An 18,634-nucleotide genomic window follows, 5' to 3' on the forward strand; every position below is an offset into this window, starting at 1 on the left:
AATTGTGTTTCGTTCTCTTTCCCAACCAAGGTGTAATTCTCAACTTCGATTTACGGCCATGTATATTCTCAATTATCCGGTTCAGATTTGAAATATCACAAATTAAAGTGTTTATATAACTCAGAATCTAATCAACTCGAACTACCCAACCCAAGTTATTAAACCTAGGTTGGGTTATATTTTTTTTTAGGGTTCGGGTTGTGAATTGAATTTCTGAAAAATTGAAAATTTGAATGGGTTTGCTGGTTGACATATCAGGTCGGGATTTGAACCATTACAAATTAAAGTGTTTATATAACTCGAGAATCCAACTAACTTGAATTACCCAACTCAAACAATCAGAGTTAAGTTGGGTTAGATTTTTTTTAGGGTTTGAAAAATTGAAGATTCGAATCATCGATTTGCTGGTTGACATTTTTTTGGTTGGGTTAGCACGACCAACCCCACTTTTTTAACTCCAATTGAACTCGATGCAACTCGTGTACACTCCTATCACAAACATGACAACTCGTTTCTAGGTTTCTCACCTCAGTGTGTGTTTTCTTTCTATGCAAATTATGCTAATTTTAACTGGTAAATATATATGATTTGAAATCATAGTAGGGGTCCGTGGCCCTCTTGTGTACAGATGTAGGGACAATGGCCCCTTTTACTGTATGCATGCATGGCCTGTTTTTTCACCAAATTATCATCATTATTTTCAAACATGTTTTGTTGTAGCTGTTGGACCGCTACAATTCGAAGTTATCGACCACGGTCCTATCAAAGGGGATGTTGATGAAGAGTGTGGTTAGGTTCGGGCCGAATTATTGTAGGTTGGCAAAAGAGAAAGAGGCAAGAGTCAATGAATAAAGGATACTAATCCCTTGTTGCATTAGTGTAAGAGCTCAAACCTACCGCTAACGAATATTGTTTTTTTTAGACTGTTCTTCTTTTCTTCAAGGTTTTTAAAACGCATTTAAGGAGATGTTTACACTCTTGTAAAAAATGTTTTGTTCTCCTCTACAACTGATGTGGGATCTCACAATTGGACATCTATGAACTTTCTATTTACGCACCTTACTACATTGGATTCCACATTTTTTGAACTTTCAGTGATTTCAGGGGTATATCTCGAGCTGTGATGTTTGTTGTGATATTGTCCCCTTTAAACAAAAGTTCTAGAAGTGTCCAATGGCATCGAAACGAGTGAGAATGAAAAAATGGGAAAGGTGTAGAGGAGAAGCATGTAGTGATAAGAGTTTCCAAATGGAGTAAAGGGAAGAGAGATTTGCAAAAGCAGCAGCAACCATTCAGAACGTTGAGGGCTTTATGAGGAGGAGGCTACAGCAAATACTGATACCCGTAGGCTGTGTGGTGGGTTAGATTCTTACATACAAAAACAAATGCCGTGTAATTGGGGTAAATTTGATTTAAGATTTTGCATTGAATCCGTGAAGTGAAAGCAGATCAGTACCCTTTTCACACAGTCCATCGTGATCTTAACCCGTTCATGAAAAAACTAAGGAACCAGTTTCATTGAATCATAGGCGAGGTTCTCATTTGTTAATTGAATACAATTCATGCAGAAACTAACGTCACCAACTCGTTGCGACTCAAACCGACTTGCCTCTACTCTAAGACACACCAATGAGTCTCCTTCATCATCATGACACACCACAAACATTCATCTATTTGACTACTATAGAATAATACAAATCTGAGTCTCAGAAATAATGGAGTTATGTCTTGATCCTAGTTTTGCTGTCTGTGTCTGTGTACTAGGTTACCAAAAGACAGGATAGGTTGTCTGAACTTCGATCGTAACTTAGTTTTTTCAGTGTTACAATTGTTTTGCAGCTCGGATTGGCGTGCGTCGGAAATACGAAAGAAAAAATCAGTCAACCTGTCGGAGGATTAATTTATACATCTTAATCTGCAGTACTCAACTGATGAACAGATTAATTTTGATCTGTTCTGTATTTATTGTAGCCAAAAAGGGAAATAGAGACTGTTCATAGTCTCTACTCCATGGATTTCTTCTTCTTCTCTTCTTCGAGCTGTTGGAGTTGGGCTAATCTTTCAGCCCAAGCTCTTTCCCTAGCTACTGCAGCCATTTTGCGTTCCACCCTTTTGATGATTTTCTTCTTCTTTGCCTCTTGAAGCTGAGCTTTCCTCTTCTTTTTTTCACCCTGCACATACCAACCAGCAAGTCTTTTGGTAATGGTACATAATGTATCATCTTAGAAGACAAGAGTGGACAAATTTCGGGATGCCTATATCGGACTCATTGGTTGAGAGTATACGTCTTAACCATGAACAAAGGAGATACGTTTAATGGTAAATAAATTTACCAACTAAGGGGACACGTTTAATTCCATGAACAAATTTCACACCCGTCGAGGATATACGCCTTAACCAACTAAGTTATACACAAATGAGCAAATCCCGTTACAAGCTTCCACAATTTCACCCTTTCAAGCCCTCCCCCTTCTCCAAATATCTTCTAAAAACTAGAGTTAAATTGTGAGATCCCACTTTGGTTGGAGAGTAAAGGGTGTGGAACCCTCTTCCTAACAGACGAGCGTTTTAAAACCTTCAAAAGAAGTCTAGAAGGGAAAGCCCAAAGAGAACAATATCTACTAGGTGTGGGTTTGGATTGTTGCAAATGATATCAAGGAGAGTAGATTGTGAGATCCCACGTTGGTTGGAGAGGGAAAGAAATTCTTCTTTATAAGAATGTGGAAACCTCTCCTTGAGATGGATTGTGAGATCCCACGGGAAACGAACATTCTTTATAAAGGTGTGAAAACCTCTCCCGGGCCTAACCCATTCCAGTCATGATTTATATGTATTCAGCTAGCATACCACAATGTGCAGTTCGCTAGACAGTTTATAATAGAACAGCAAAAACCAGCACGTTTATATTTCAAAGCACAGCAATGGTTATGGAGCTATAAACCCAGTAAAGAAGATAAAAGTCACCAAACAAAGCTTCAAAGTTGATTATATCATAACATACGAACCAGAATAAACGCGCGGCGCAACCTAATGCGTTTCTTCTCATTTCTTCTTTTCACGCTCCCTTCATTCGGTTGATTGGGAAGAATTGGCTCACCAGGGGTATATTGAACCCAAGCATATGGCCCTGCCATTCAGAAAACAAAGCATTAGAAACCATTAATTCATGGAATCAAACATCCAATTCAAAGAACAACGCCAGGAAATGCAAGTTAACGAACCAGGGGGCCTCAAACTCGCCCTTTTGCGACGAGGTTTGTCACTGGGCCGTCTCTTCGGAAACCGAGTGTCGGTCAAACTGTGGAAATGGGTCGCAATTTGGAACAACCAAGGAGCTTCAGTTGAAGAGACATGAAACCCCAGTTTCGCGGAAGTGGAAGTGACCGGACATGGTGGTCGGGAAGTGGCGATCCTCGTTAGGGGTCGAACAATGGATCTTAGAATTTCAAGCCCCATCTCTGCCCCACAGCCGTAGATTTCAGAGGTTTTCAGAGCAATGAGCGGCAGCAGGGTTGGGGAACTGGTTAAGCAACTACAAATTGGGCTTGGACTTCAAAATTGTTGGGCTGCCTACACAACTATGCGACAATTACAAACTCATGAAACGATTATTAGAACAATGGGTACCCACTTCATGAGGAGCCTCACCGAAAGCCCACATCTTTGAGTATCCATAAATTCGACACACCATGATTTCGTACAATCACATCAAACTGAATGATTCCCAATTTTGAAACCCAAGGCACTTGGGATTTTGTGAAGATTTAGCACCCAAAAAAGGGAAAAAAGATGAGCTTTTTGACAATTTTTTTAATGTCCGGTGGACGAGCCCGTGCGCTGCATAAAGGCAAGTGACTGAGTGAGGTCTGAGCTGAGCTTAAAAAGGATGGAAAGGCCTGGGCGGGTTCAGTGCAGGCAGCTGCAATATCAACACTAATTTGTGCGGGTCGGTGGGTTCCTTCACTGCACCAACACAGACCCATTTCCAGGTCACTAAATTATTGCCTTTTTCTTGGACTTTCCAATAATTTTGTGGAACTGGGCCAACCCTGCTTATGAGTGTTTAGCTCAACTCAACAGCCTGTCCCATTTTAATTCTAGGAGAACTCTAAATTATCAAATGACTTCTTGGTGAGATTAAAATCTTCAACGTAAATTCGTCACAGTCATCCTCGTTATATTCGATACCGCTCCCAAATTGACTCGAACACGACACCGGGTTGGAAGAGACAGAGACGGAGACGTCCTTTCGAAAGCAATAATTCAAGAGGATACGTGTGAAAAGACAAATACAAGGCCTCTTTCATATAGAAAACATCTCGTTTTTGTACCGAATATGAACCAAATTGATTATAAATGAAATGAAATAAGTGGCAAGGCTACAAGTATAGTAGCAAATTAAGGGCACATGTCCCTCAATCCTTGGATAGCTGCACAAGGGCCACGATCTCGCCTAGCATATTTTTTACTGCTTTAAAGGACAGTATAAAAGATAGGGTAAAAAGGAAATGCTTTCTTGGAGTAGTTGGAAAATTCTAGATTCGAATGGAAACAAAGTGATGTGTTGTCATAACGTCATGTTGATCTTTGAAGGAAAAGAAAAAAACAGACAAATACACTCTTCAATTATTGAACTCTCTTAGTATAGTGATGAGGAAAGTTTATAAACTCAACTTTTGGTTTAACTTTATATTTAAAAGCGGTCTTGTGGGCTTATGTGAAGTAAAAGATCTCCGATTATCTCTCGGAGTTGAAGTCTCGCAGGTCCCATTTCAATTTCCGCAAATAATATCCATTGTTAATAGATATTGTTCGCTGATATTATAGTTTTTATTTGTGATGAAATATTATTGAAAGAGCTTTTGGTCCCATCCTTTCCACACCCATTGTTTCTTTGTTCTCTACTCTGTTTTCAAACGCTTTATAAATAGTACTAACCACAACCCTTTCCCCAGGTTCCTTCTCACCTCCCTCTTCTCTCTCCTTCAACCCCTCAAACCCCATCCTCCCATCTTGTTCTCACTGAAAACACACACGAGTTGTGTGTGTGTGTGAGAGAGAAAAAGGGTGTAATCTTCTTCATCCATGGCTTCCCTGGTCGGTGCTACTGCAACTACTTCTACTTCTACTGCTACTGCTACTGCCACCGATCCCTCTTTCTACTTCGATGACAAATGGAAGACGTCCAAGAAAGAGGGGTTGACCAGAACCCGCTCATCCTCTTTCCCTCTCATCAAAACCTCCTCTCACAGAAGGTGCTCTTTTACAAGAAAGTGCGCTAGATTGGTCGAACAACAGAGGGCTCGATTCTACATCATGAGACGATGCGTCACCATGCTCATCTGCTGGCACGATTACACCGATTCTTGAAGCTACCCACATGGAGAATTTCTTAAATCTCACAAACCCAACTGAGAGACATTGAAATTTCCCTCTTTTGACCCGATGGGTCTGGTTCAGAGCAAGCAGCACCAGAAACAGAGCAACTCCCAGCACCAGAAACAGACCCGATGATCCCTTTTCTAAGGTAGGCCGTTGGATGCTAAATCTCTCAAAAAAAGCTCTTAATCTTGGGCAAGATCGATGAAGAAGTCCAATCGTCTGAGTATATATTTACTAGTTTTGTGTTTTGCTCTGTTTTTCCCCTGTTTCATGTCTCTGTTTTTGTCCCCGGAATCTGGACGGTCGGTCACTGTTTGTTGTAACTTTTCACTGTTGTATGAGAAACAGAGCAAGAAAAACAGAGTAAGAGAATCAGATCAAAGAGGGTTGGATTGTATTGTGAATCTTTGTGATGTTAAAAGAAACAGAGATGCAATTAATTAGGGTGTTGAGAATGAGAAAGTAGGAGGCAGTTCCATTTTTGATGATTGAATTGAATGATGGGTCTCTCTCAGATCTCTGTTTCTCTCTCGATGATGGTGATGATATGATGATGATGATGAAACGAGTTTGTTGTGAAGGAGAGAGAAGATTAGGGAATTAGGGAGGTGAGTATTTTATGGATACAGTGTGCTTGTCTGACACCCAACAATTAATTAATCAACTTCGTTCCAATTGCGTAATGACTTACCGATGCAACAATAAATGTATTATGCATATTATAAAAAACAGAGTCTTCGAACAACATGGATCAACGTGGGGTGTGGGAACACAAGCAGGGGAGCTCCTCCCTGCATTCAATTCTCCAAGGGCCAACCCCAAACTACTTCCACCCACTTCCCATTTTAACATTTTTATGTCTTAAACTCTACATACATTCTTATAATCTTATACATTTTTCGCCACGAAACCTTATTAGACAGGTTCGAGCGATCTATCATCGAGTTGAAGAATTGGGTATAACAATTCCATCTCTAAATACTCAAAATTTCATGTCGAAAACAAGTTTTTCAAGAAACTGATCGAGTTTTAACAAAAGTTGCCCTCCGAAATCATATCAATTAGTCAAAAAGGTCGGAAAGAAAACATTGTTTCATAAGAGATCCGCTTTGGTTCCTTACGAGGTTTTCACTCCCTTATAAGGAATGTTTTTTTTTACTTGTTTCAACTAATTTGAGATCTCACAATTCACTTCGTTAAAGGTCTAGCGCCCTTACTAGCACACCATCATCCGGTGTTTGGCTCTAATATCATTTGTAACAGTCAAAGTCCACCGCTAGAATATTGTCCGCTTTGCCCTCTACATATCATCATCAATCTCACCGTTTTTAAACATGTTTGCTAGAGTTAACAATTTTCCGAGTTGAAAAAATTAAAATAAAACTTATGGATATATATATATATATATATATCTTCCAATAATTAATAAAATATATTATTACATCATTTGATTGTTTGTGTGAATTAAATATAAAAAGTATAATTAGCATATCTTGTGAATAAAACTAGATATTTGATGTGATATTTTATATGTTACGAGTACGGACAGAAAGAAACGGTAACTTCCATTGTAGAGGGGTAAATGGTAAAAGTAAATTGGAGGAATCTGAATTACTGTTTTACCCTCTCAAATGGGCCGATCTTTTTGACCTATTATGGACCACTTGGACCTACTTTTTTTATTCGCCGCACATTTATCTCGTTTATTTATAAAATTCGTGAATTTAATGTTTAATTTTTCTTTAAATTATTTTTTGTTTATACATTTAAAAATTATGTTAGATATAATAATAATAATAAAAATAAATTGGGGAAGATCCCAAAATCACAAGGAATAATGATATCGTTCGTAAAAATGAACAAATTTCTTTATGAGTTTTTTCTTTAATCGACCCTTTCGAAGAGGAAAGTTTGACTTTGTATCGAGCTATCTTCGCCAACGAACTAATACTGCATGTCTAGTCAACTCAACCCACCTGATTAATTAGCCTTAACTCAAAGATCCGAGCAGCCGACAAGCAGAGGGATTAATTGCGTGTTAGATAGTCAACGATCAATAAAGCACTCAAATCCAACCTGTGGTGGAGCCCGAGAGATAAGTCAAAGCAAGAGCTTGTTCGCCAAATTCATATATTAATTGAAATTTTACTTGTCTCAATTGTTTAACATGCACATGAATGTATTAGTTTAATAACGTGGACACAAATGGGAATCAAATAATATATTTTTTTAAATTTATAAAATAAAATAAAAAATGGTTATAATTTACACTAAATAAATATTTATAGTTATTGGAAAAAAGATATTGGAAATGATTACCGAATTTTGACTTATGGTGGAAGTCTAAAATAAAATAAATAAAAATTATTTTCTTACATTAATTAATTTGGGGTGAATTTATGCCTAAACCTACACCTAGAGAATGCTATATTGGACTAACCAATTTAGCCCAAATATTCGAGCCATGGTCAATACGTGTTGTTATAGGTCGATTTATTAATTTATGGTATCAAATATAACTATGGTAGGAAACGTGCATTCAATGGTGTATTGTCATCATCTATGCCTACCGATTATATCATGTCTCGAGCTTAGTTCGTGAAAATTAAAAGCAAAACCATGAAAATTAATGCTCGCACGGATAATTAGTTTGAAAATAACCGAGCAATCCTGCCATTATATTTTTAATTAAAAAATATTATAGTATTTAAATCCCTTTATTTCCCATCAAAATGGGTGCTCTCATTTGACTTAAGTTCCATTACCATTAAAAAATAATATTTCGGTGCTTTATTTATTTATTTATTTTCTCGTGAGTAGAGATATCTATGGGGAGGGTAGAGGTGGGAAAGTCTTTCTCGACCCATTTTCACCACCTATTTCATTATAGATCTCCGTAAAATTCTTCATTTATTTTTACAGAGGTCGAAATCTAAATATTTCATAAACAAATATATATATCTACTAACATCATTTCTAAAAATTCAAAATTTAATATTGTAACGTTAACTTTTAGTTTAAATATTACCATTTATTTTTTTAATATAGCCAAAAGCGTATATATATTGTTGAAAATATATTTATATTAAGTGGGGCGGAGCGGCTTGTCTCTAGTCTCCCTCATTTACCGTCTAAACAGAGAGTCTCTTTTTCATTTGGAGCTATAAAATGGAGATCTCTAACCAGAATTACCATTATTACCATTACCAAACAAATACTAAGTCTCAATCAAGAATAATGTAAGCTCCTAATTTCTAACCACGGGTTGTTCATCCAAACACATCCATTCCTTCCCTACCCTCAACTACCATACACTCTCTTTCTTTCGGATAAGGATTTCTTACTTACCATTAGGCTAGTTCGGTTCGGTTCAAGTTGAGTATATTAAAAGTTTTTACGGTTGCATATTTAACTTTTCAAATTTGTAAATAAGATGTTAATTACCATTTTGAAGATCAGAAGTTAACAATCCTTAGGCTTCACTCAATAGCATCCATATACGCAACCATCTGATGTATAGATGGGCTTTTACCCTCCGAGAAGGCGTGCATTTACACCATATAAGCGAGAATATAAATAAATTAAAAAATTCACTATTTAAAAAAATAATAATTTTGTAACTGTTAACCCTTTATTATGGTTTTGAAATTTATTCTCTATTTCAATAATAAACTTGAAAATTATTATAAAGAAATTTTAAATTAATTAGGTCAAAATTGTTTCCATAAAATATAATATATATGTTTAAAATTTTAATTTTAGATATTTTATTATTATTCAGTGAATAGATAAGAGTGCTTCAGATTTTAAAAAATATTTAAATCATTTTTGTTTCTAGAATAAATAAAAAATATGTTTCTCTCTTATCACTAAAGGACGCCTACGTGGATTAAAAGCTAAAATATTTTAATAATAATTTTCACACTTGACTTATTTTTTTTTTGTTAGTTAGGTTGAGTTGAGCCGTTGAGGCCAGTTTAAATTTAAATTCATCAACAAAATTTGGCCGTTGAAGTCGGGTATCTCTACTCAATGGGACCCATTCCCGATTAAAATAATATTAATAATCATCTTTAGGATACTGTATAATTTTTTTAATTTTATATTTGTCTTAGAAAATTAATTTTGTTTTTCATTATTTGTAATTAATTATTTGGCTGAATTTTGATGTAATTTGCTCATTTATCCACTAAATGACGCTTTAAATATTCGAAAACTTAAGAAATGGTAAACGTAATTACCATTTTCGGAAATTAAGTTATAATTTAAAGATTCCAAGACAAAATTATTTATTAAATAGCTTAGTTCTCTATCTGCCTCATACCAATGGAGAGTATTTTTTAATTATAAACTCTTGATCATTCTCTAAATTAATGGTCAATCGTGATTTTTTAAAAAAAATCTGGATGAAAAAAAGACAGACCCCTAAAATTAAAAAATTAAAAAATTAAAAAAATTGCAGGACCATCTTCTTCCTTTTTGCATTTTCTTTATATTGTTTTTTACTCTTGCAGGTGAGCACCTTTTTCTCTTGTTTGAAATTCAAAATTTGAAAGCTTTCCAGTTTCCGACATGACAAAATAATACCCAGAACCCATATGCAATAATACAAGCATATCTCGAGCTTGGGATTTCTTTTTTTTTTTTTTCTTTTGTTTTTTGTTTCTTGCAGTTGGGAGCTTCCATGGCAGATTCAACTTGCCTCATTCAGCACCCTTTCTCTTATACTTCAGGTTTTCCTAATGAATCCATGGAGGTCAGTCAGTCCCCACCATTCCCCTTTGTAATTTTTGTACAATTTGTTTCAATTCGATTCCATTTCAATCATTTCTTCTTCTGTCTTCCTCTCTGTTTCTTTTAGGGCAATCATCCAATTCATGCTCTCGGCCAGTCCGTCTCCTTCGGGAGATTCATGTCCGAGTCTTTGGCTTGGGATAAATGGTCCACTTTTTCCCACAATCGCTATGTTGAAGAAGCTGAGAAGTTCTCTCGCCCTGGATCTGTTGCTCAGAAGAAAGCTTTCTTTGAAGCCCATTACAAGAAGATTGCTGCTCAGCGGGCTGCCGCCTTGCTTGAGCAAGAAAATGCTGCTGCGTCTTCCAACTCTGTCCAACAAACTGAAACTGTTGATGATGTCGGTGGCTGTGCTTCTCTGCAGGCCGCAATGCCGTCCTCTGCCGGCGTCGAGCAACATGGTAGTTGCGACGGTTCTGATCCTAAGGAGGAGAAAGTTGGAAGCAGGGAGGTTGAGGGAGCTGATTCTCGCATTGCCCACCAAGTGTTCGACGAAATTCCTCAGAAGGTTCAGGGTGTTGATTTGAATGGTGGGTTGACTGAAGTTGAGCTCATTCGGACACCCCAGATGGAAAAATCTCTTCCTAAGGTATTCAAAATAATGCTGAGTTCATTCAAATATTACGAGTTTTCTTGCTATCTGATACTATTTGTGTTGTTGTTGCAGAGTTCCCGCCAGAATTTGGAGCATCCGTCCACCATTAGCAAGAAGAAAGCAGCTACTTCATACCCAAAGCTTCCGTTGTTCAGTAGGTCATCGAAGATCCCATCTACACCTGCCAAACCAATTGCTCCAGCTTCGACTCCAAAACAAGTAGCAAACAAACATGTAATAGAGTCTGCAGATAAAAGGAAGTCTACTCCTAAATCTCTTAGGATGGCAGTGAACTTCACACCCATTCGAGAGCTCAACAAGCTAACTTCAACAGTCATAAGAAAGATTGAACGCTCAAGAGTTGGGTCCAATACTTCAAAACCAGCTAAAGATTGCTCAACTCCTCTTAGAACACCGAACACGGTTGCCACACTTTTCATTACTGTCTAGGAATGCATCTTTTGAATATGGAGATTTTCTTCTTAATCTTTCTGTAATGTTTGGTGATCTGCAGGCGTTGAAGAATGTGCCCCATAAGCATCCTTCTACGACACCCTGGTCAGAAAAGAAAAGGTTGTAGCCTTTCTCCTGTCTGTCTGCTGCTCGTAAGAGGCCTCAACATGTTATCATTTAGTGATAGCTGACCAAAATTCTTGTGTAATAATTGCAGAAACAAATCGTACTCGCCATTTTCATTCACACCTTTCAGCTTGAGAACCGAAGAAAGAGCAGCGAGAAGAAAGGAGGCAAGCTTTTGCTGCATTCTTGTCATGTGCCTTTTTTCAAATACAATAAACCTAACTGATTGCTTGTTTCTCCTCAATACTGTAGAAACTTGAAGAGAAGTTCAACACAAATGAGTCCCAAAAAAAGGTGCAACTTCAAACAAAACTAAAGGTAATCTCTTCATGAACTATACTCAGTGAACTGTAACCGACTTATTGACATGGTAAGTCTCAACTTAACGGACTAACATTTCTGCAGGAGAAAACCGAAACAGAAGTAACAAAACTGCATCAAAGCTCCTGCTTCAAAGCTAGGCCATTGCCCAATTTTTACAGGGAGAGAAAAGCACAGATGAACAATGAGGTAAACGAGGGGTTAGTTGGAGAGGAGAACGAAACATTACTTACAACGGTGTTAAAATCTAAAAGGATAATATCTGCTAGCGGTGAGCTTAGACTGTTAAAAATGATGGTATTAGAGCCAAGTTTCGGACGATGTGCCAGCGATGACGCTAGACCCCAAGGGGGTGGATTGTGAAATCTCACATTGGTTGGAAAGGGGAACAAAGCATTCCTTATAAGAGCGTGGATTGTGAGATCCCACATTGGTTGGAAAGGGGAACGAAGCATTCCTTATAAGAGTGTGGATTGTGAGATCCCACATTGGTTGGAAAGGGGAACGAAGCATTCCTTATTAGGGTGTGGATTGTGAGATCGCACATTGGTTGGAAAGGAGAACGAAACATTCCTTATAAGGGTGTGGATTGTGAGATCCCACATTGGTTAGAAAGGAAAACGAAACATTCCTTATAGGGGTATGGATTGTGAGATCCCACATTGGTTGGAAAGGGGAACGAAACATTCCTTATAAGAGTGTGTATTGTGAGATCCCACATTGGTTGCAAAGGGGAACGAAGCATTCCTTATTAGGGTGTGGATTGTGAGATCGCACATTGGTTGGAAAGGAGAACGAAACATTCCTTATAAGGGTGTGGATTGTGAGATCCCACATTGGTTAGAAAGGAAAACGAAACATTCCTTATAGGGGTATGGATTGTGAGATCCCACATTGGTTGGAAAGGGGAACGAAACATTCCTTATAAGAGTGTGTATTGTGAGATCCCACATTGGTTGCAAAGGGGAACGAAGCATTCCTTATTAGGGTGTGGATTGTGAGATCGCACATTGGTTGGAAAGGAGAACGAAGCATTCCTTATAAGGGTGTGGATTGTGAGATCCCACATTGGTTGGAAAGGGGAACGAAACATTCCTTATAAGAGTGTGTATTGTGAGATCCCACATTGGTTGGAAAGGAGAACGAAGCATTCCTTATAAGGGTGTGGATTGTGAGATCCCACATTGGTTGGAAAGGGGAACGAAGCATTCCTTATTAGGGTGTGGATTGTGAGATCGCACATTGGTTGGAAAGGAGAACGAAGCATTCCTTATAAGGGTGTGGATTGTGTGGATTGTGAGATCGCACATTGGTTGGAAAGGAGAACGAAGCATTCCTTATAAGGGTGTGGATTGTGAGATCCCACATTGGTTAGAAAGGAAAACGAAACATTTCTTATAGGGGTATGGATTGTGAGATCCCACCTTGGTTGGAAATGAGAAAGAAGCATTTCTTATAAGGGTGTAGAAACCTCACTCTAGCAGACTCATTTTAAAACTTTGAGGAGAAGTCCAGAAAGAAAAGCCCAACGAGGACAATATCTACGAGTGGTGGGCTTATCTATTACAATTTTGCTGCTTATTTGGCACAATTTAGAGTAAAATCCCACATGCTGATAGCCTAATACAATAGGCGATGAATTGATATAATTGTTTCTGCCCCTTTCTTCCTTAGCAGGTTCCCAAGACTCATACCCCATCGCCAAAAGTAGGAAGAAAGATTAGTCCCAGAACAGGAGAAACCACAATGCCCCATTCTGGGTATATGCCTCCAGTTAAAAGCAGCAGAAACATGAATAAGAGTGTTCAGGGAAAGGCTCGTTCTCCGTCACTACGAACTTTAATGTCTGCTCATGAGAACACATCTCCTAATATTCAGCAGTGAAGGTCAAGCAGCAGATTCCCTGATGAAACCATTTTCATTTATTCATGAGAGATATGATGCAGATCTCGACATGTACTCTAAATTACAGTGGACCCATGTTGTCCTACTGGTATATCTGTCAATCTTTATGTAACAAAGCCTTGTTTGGTATGAACTCTACTGTATAAAAATGTCGGTATATGTAAAGAACATTGATTTGATGGGCTATGAAGTTATCATTATTCTTCAGAATTCAACAAAGACTAGCCTGTTCCTAATTTACTGCCTCTTCTACTCTTTATCTTGCCTGTCTTTCTTCTACCAAACACCAAATAATCATGTCCTCCGCGACGAATTCCACTTCACGGCAACTTATACTTTATATAGAAGGGGTTGTGTGAGAGATTTTCTCTGTTATGGCCTCTCCTTTTTTTTAAGCCCATTTGTAACTGTTTCCTTTTTTTTTTTTTTTTTTAATAATTCCGTTTTGATCTTTAATTTTATCTAGGTAATTATTGAGTTAGCTCTTAATCTTTTAAATTTTAAATTTTTATCTTTTACTGTGTTTGTTTTTAACTATGGCATTCTCTAACAAGTATTATGATAATTTATTGACTTAAGTCCGATAATGAACTTAGGAGGTCATAATGGTTCTATTCTATCTTTCCCTAGATCATTGTGTGATGAAAAAATTGAGATTAAACTGCCTTTATCTTTTCTCAATCTCAATCAGTAACATATAATATGATAATACAAAGATATCATGCCATTTCTTTTTGCAAGCCCAACTGATATTTCAACTCGAATTAATTACAGCTACCAAATATAGCTCACTGGGGTTATTTTAATTTTCAATGTCATCACAACATAAACAATTAAGACCTAGGTAACACCTCAGTGAAATTTGTTTCATCCCTAAAACAATTTATATTTACATCCAAAGCTTCAGTGAAATTCGTTTCATCCCTAAAAGTTGATAAATCAATGCGTTTTTATGCCATGATTGACAAATTTTTACTCCAACCAAACACCATTCGGCTACACATTAGAGAAACCTAACCTTATACACCTTCGGACTGTGAGCGATCCGGAGGCGCAATAAGTGCTTCTCTTCTCTCTTCATCGGCTTTCTGAGACACAACAGGCGTCTTGCCAGGATATAGTACGTAATGTTGAAGCATGAAAAGAAGATCAAAGAATATACTTATCTGCAAAAATTTAAATAACAGCAACGCGCAAGTATCAGGTAAATAATTTGGTTTTGTTGGACTGATGACATCAATGAGATTAACAGATCTTTCCGTTCTATTTTTTCAATGCATAGAAATGGTCTCAACAGCATTGTTAAACAATAAGTTTTGGACTCAGGTTAATTTATAAATTTCTGCATCTCTAAGCCTCCAAGGGTATTAAACATCTATCATAGAAGTAAGGAGGAATTCATACCAAAGAGAGCAATGTCTTCCCAATATTACCATAAAAGTTTACCCATGAATCTGGAAGAAAAAGAAAGTTGAATTTATATAAAACCCGGGTCAAAAAATTTCACACGCTTCAACCAAAAGGCAAAGACAAAGATAGCATACTTTGATCTATGGACTGCACTGCCATCTGAGCGTAATTTGCCAATCCACCCAGAAAGTCGAGTAGTATGTTGCCAATGCTGAATCCATCAGTGCTCTTCCGCAAAAAGTTCATGATTGCCTTAACAATGCGTTATTTATAAGCATCAAAACGTACCCAAATTCAGTTATAATTTTAACTGAAAGAACGCAATTACTTGGACAAAAGATAACAGGCTCAGGCATGATAATTTGTTGCTCCTATTCATGTAAACTTTTAATCAAGTTAAAGCTGATTAATTTCCGTTTTCCACTTTCGGCAGACCCAACGATGGACAGTCACAAAGGGTTAAAGCCAATTCCTTGAATGAACTAATCAACCTAATTTGGTCATACGTATTCTGGTAGTGGACTGATGGGTCAATGTCTTTTTTTATAACAAAATTTAAACAAGCAAGAAAATCTCACCTGAGGTATGTATTTAATAGCCGTCATAAATACTTGAATTGAGCTGCCAAAATTAAGGTACTCGAGGTTAAATGACAAACTAGACTTGAGATTCTCTACAATGAAGCCACAATTTGAATGACCAAAAAAAAATATATATAACTCATTAAGTTGAAAATAGAAGTTGTTTAGCAATGTCAAAACATCAAAAAGACATAACATAAGTGGAAGGACAAGACATTCTCCCAACAAAGACCTATAGAAGTAACAAAGAGATCCCTAATTGGCTCGAGTAAGCTTTCTGTCAGCTATATGCCTCAATCTGCAAGTTTGAGAGATGTTTCACTAACCCACAAGATTTTTTTTTTTTTTTTTTTTGGATCTTTTGCTTATGGGAGTTTCAATACATCCAAGACAGAATTAAAAAAGATAACCCCAAAGAACTATCTCGCATCATGTATGATCTAGTTGCGGTGCTTTATCCAAAGGTTTTTTTCTCATTTCATGTACTATACAAGCATACAACTTGGTTGGTGTAGATTCAACCCCGTTTCTGGCAGAGCAGATATTGCACCTGTCCTTCTACTAGCTATTAATGAAGTGATTCCATTTCGTATCCAAATAAAATATAGAATCCAAGAGGAAGATAAATACACAAGGATGCAATCAAAGAAGTCCATCTAATAACCAAAAACATGACCTTTTCTAGGATCTAACCATTACATTTCCACCTATTCTCAAAGCCACTACAATTTCTCTCTGGGAAATTTCCTAAAAAGACATCTTCAACTGTCATCATCAAAGTTCTTAAAGGGGGAAAATCTGTCATTATCAAAGAAACATTTTCCAGAGTTTATGGCCGAAAAGTGTTTGAGGAAGCAACTCTTGATTCTTGCACCACTGTATCTGGTTGAATAACAGGAAAAGGTATCCCGTGCTTTCCTAGAAACCTATAGCTAGGATATTGCAAATAGAAGTGTTTAAATGTAGAATCTCTCTTTTTAGGAAGTTATTATGTAGCAAAGAAATTCAACAATTTACGTACTAGGACAAACACCAATCAGATTTTTTAAAATTTTGTGGTAGCTTTTCACATCCTTATGAGTTATAAGGTATTATAGAATTCCTGTCATAGGTGTTGACTCGACCGATTCAGTACATAATAGATCATCAAAAGATTTAAAAGTGTCAACCAATAAAATATCACCATTCAGGAAACTTCTTAAGGAAACCCCTTACTTGAATATGGAGATTAGCCAGAGCCAAGAATGGCTAGACAGACCAATGAAGAAACAAATTGCCGCAAATATCCATACGACAGTCACAATTGTAAGCGATATTTTGGAAACTATCTGAGTTCCACGCTGCAAAAATAAAAGTAATCAACATATGTTAGTAAAATCAATCTTTAAATAGACCAGCGGATAGGACAAATATAAACTTAGAGAAGAATTCCAAACTGCTAACATCATAGATCACAATTTGGAACAACGTGATTGCCGTCAACAGAACAGCGTGTATAGAGAAAGCAACATCATTTGCAGCAACAGGTATCATCTGAGAGATCCAAGAAAATCAACAAGATCAGAAGAAAATATAAAGGTGGAAGGATCTGCAAACTCAATACATGTACGTCAATTGACCAAGGAAGTGTAATACTTATAGTTAATATACTAACGTGTAAGAAGAAATTAACAAAAATTTACAGTATCAAACACAGTTCTAGATCGAGATTACAATGTGAAATAGTTCCATCTAACATGTGGAGATGTTAAACACTAAGACACACAAATTCACACCAAGGAGCAGGACATTGAATTCAAACTTAAACATCCAGATTTTATAGGCAAAATTATGTTTGTTAATTTTAAGTCCAACACAATAAAACCGGCAATAAAGGCGAGATATATCCACCGATGCAACAATTAATTCCAACATCAAAACATGACCGCACGATCACACACAACGAGAAAACAAAAAGGAAAAGGAAGCAGAGTCGAAGAAGTCCAAAACCTGATCGAAACCATACTTCTCAAAGTACTGTTTCTGAACAGCGGAGCTGAAGTAAAGCGAGGCGTTATATATCAAATATGTCGAGTGCTTAGTCAAGTTTAACAGCACGAAATCAAAATTCAGTCCCACGACACTACATAACACAAAAAACAATGAAAAATCAAGAAGAAGAAGAAGAAGAAGGCGGATGGAATAAACAAATGGAAATCAACGAAAAGTACCTCTTCCTACGGAAATTTAAGATGACTTGAGGATAGAAACTGATGGACCAGGAAACGAAGGCGAACCATCCCAGTACTTCGTAGGTAATCTCGAGAGGAATCGAATTCCACGACGCCATTTTTCTTCGTTTCCTTGTTTCGGCTAAAGGCAGATGAAACAAAGAAGAATGAGAAAATTTGTCGTCGCAACCTGAAATTCGATTCGTTAGCCGATTATGAAATTCAGAAGCAGAGAAAACGACGAGGCGGATGGTTACCGCCTGATCAATGGGAGATTCCACCGGGAAGTTCTTCCCTCTCAAATTTTCCTGTCCTTACTTTTTTTTCTTCTTCAAATATTAATAAAAAAAAAATAGAAATGGAATATAGACGTGAAGAAAGGCACATTCATACGCTTAATTATTTAATTTCGTGCTTTCCATTGTTTTGCGCACCTTATCCCTATTTTATGAAATTAAAAAAAAAAAAAAAAAAATCAGTTTTGGCCCGATATACACATAGCACCCAGTCTCACAGTTTTAAAATGCGTCTACTACTCGATAGGTTTCCACACCGACGTAGGATCTCACAAATCGTTTTCATACATTTTTTATATTCTTTAAAGAGTAAATGTTTTGACATTCAAAAGGCTAAAACTTGAGAATGATCTTAATTGCGTTTTAAAATATCTCATTCAATTATTCTAATGAGATGTCAATCATGAGAGTCGCCCATTGCGCATTTTGGTTCGTCGTTCAACAACCTTTGCACATCAAACACCTCGAACCAGGCAAATAGTAACAAGTCTCAATTCATTATTGTCGCTCACCCTTACTTTTTTTTTTTTTTTTTTTTTTTAACTAAATGATTGGTTCAGT

General features: G+C 37.0%; 3 protein-coding genes across 6 annotated transcripts; 1 reads left to right on the forward strand and 2 right to left on the reverse strand.

Annotated features, from left to right (window-relative positions):
• Positions 1–1,649: 1,649 nt before the first annotated feature.
• LOC111489033 lies at positions 1,650–3,506 on the reverse strand. The gene is made up of 3 exons (XM_023137045.1): positions 3,222–3,506; positions 3,006–3,127; positions 1,650–2,171 (listed from the first exon to the last, which is right to left on the reverse strand). Exons 1-3 carry the CDS (start codon positions 3,454–3,456, stop codon positions 2,004–2,006), a joined length of 525 nt encoding a protein of 174 aa, XP_022992813.1. The 5' UTR covers positions 3,457–3,506; the 3' UTR covers positions 1,650–2,003.
• Positions 3,507–9,837: 6,331 nt separating this feature from the next.
• Positions 9,838–13,833, forward strand: LOC111489028 (protein WVD2-like 7). 2 transcript variants are annotated; one of them, XM_023137037.1, is made up of 8 exons: positions 9,838–10,138; positions 10,244–10,765; positions 10,844–11,194; positions 11,286–11,344; positions 11,442–11,517; positions 11,603–11,668; positions 11,756–11,860; positions 13,346–13,833. In XM_023137037.1, exons 1-8 carry the CDS (start codon positions 10,067–10,069, stop codon positions 13,553–13,555), a joined length of 1,461 nt encoding a protein of 486 aa, XP_022992805.1. In that variant the 5' UTR covers positions 9,838–10,066; the 3' UTR covers positions 13,556–13,833. The 2 variants fall into 2 exon arrangements, with proteins under 2 accessions (XP_022992805.1, XP_022992806.1); XM_023137038.1 differs by having other exon boundaries at positions 9,839–10,138; positions 13,349–13,833.
• A 474-nt stretch (positions 13,834–14,307) lies between these two features.
• LOC111489029 (cystinosin homolog) lies at positions 14,308–18,114 on the reverse strand. Of its 3 annotated transcripts, none has more exons than XM_023137041.1 (9): positions 18,035–18,114; positions 17,778–17,919; positions 17,557–17,689; positions 17,011–17,100; positions 16,783–16,907; positions 15,565–15,607; positions 15,121–15,238; positions 14,981–15,030; positions 14,308–14,742 (listed from the first exon to the last, which is right to left on the reverse strand). In XM_023137041.1, the coding sequence occupies exons 2-9, from the start codon at positions 17,894–17,896 to the stop codon at positions 14,596–14,598; spliced, it is 825 nt and encodes a 274-aa protein (XP_022992809.1). In that variant the 5' UTR covers positions 17,897–17,919; positions 18,035–18,114; the 3' UTR covers positions 14,308–14,595. The 3 variants fall into 3 exon arrangements, with proteins under 3 accessions (XP_022992809.1, XP_022992808.1, XP_022992807.1); XM_023137040.1 differs by having other exon boundaries at positions 17,778–17,967; positions 18,035–18,110; XM_023137039.1 differs by having other exon boundaries at positions 17,778–18,110.
• Positions 18,115–18,634: the final 520 nt, after the last annotated feature.

This window comes from Cucurbita maxima, unplaced genomic scaffold (genome assembly GCF_002738345.1).
Source record: "Cucurbita maxima cultivar Rimu unplaced genomic scaffold, Cmax_1.0 Cma_Scf00014, whole genome shotgun sequence".
Taxonomy (NCBI): Eukaryota; Viridiplantae; Streptophyta; class Magnoliopsida; order Cucurbitales; family Cucurbitaceae; genus Cucurbita; species Cucurbita maxima.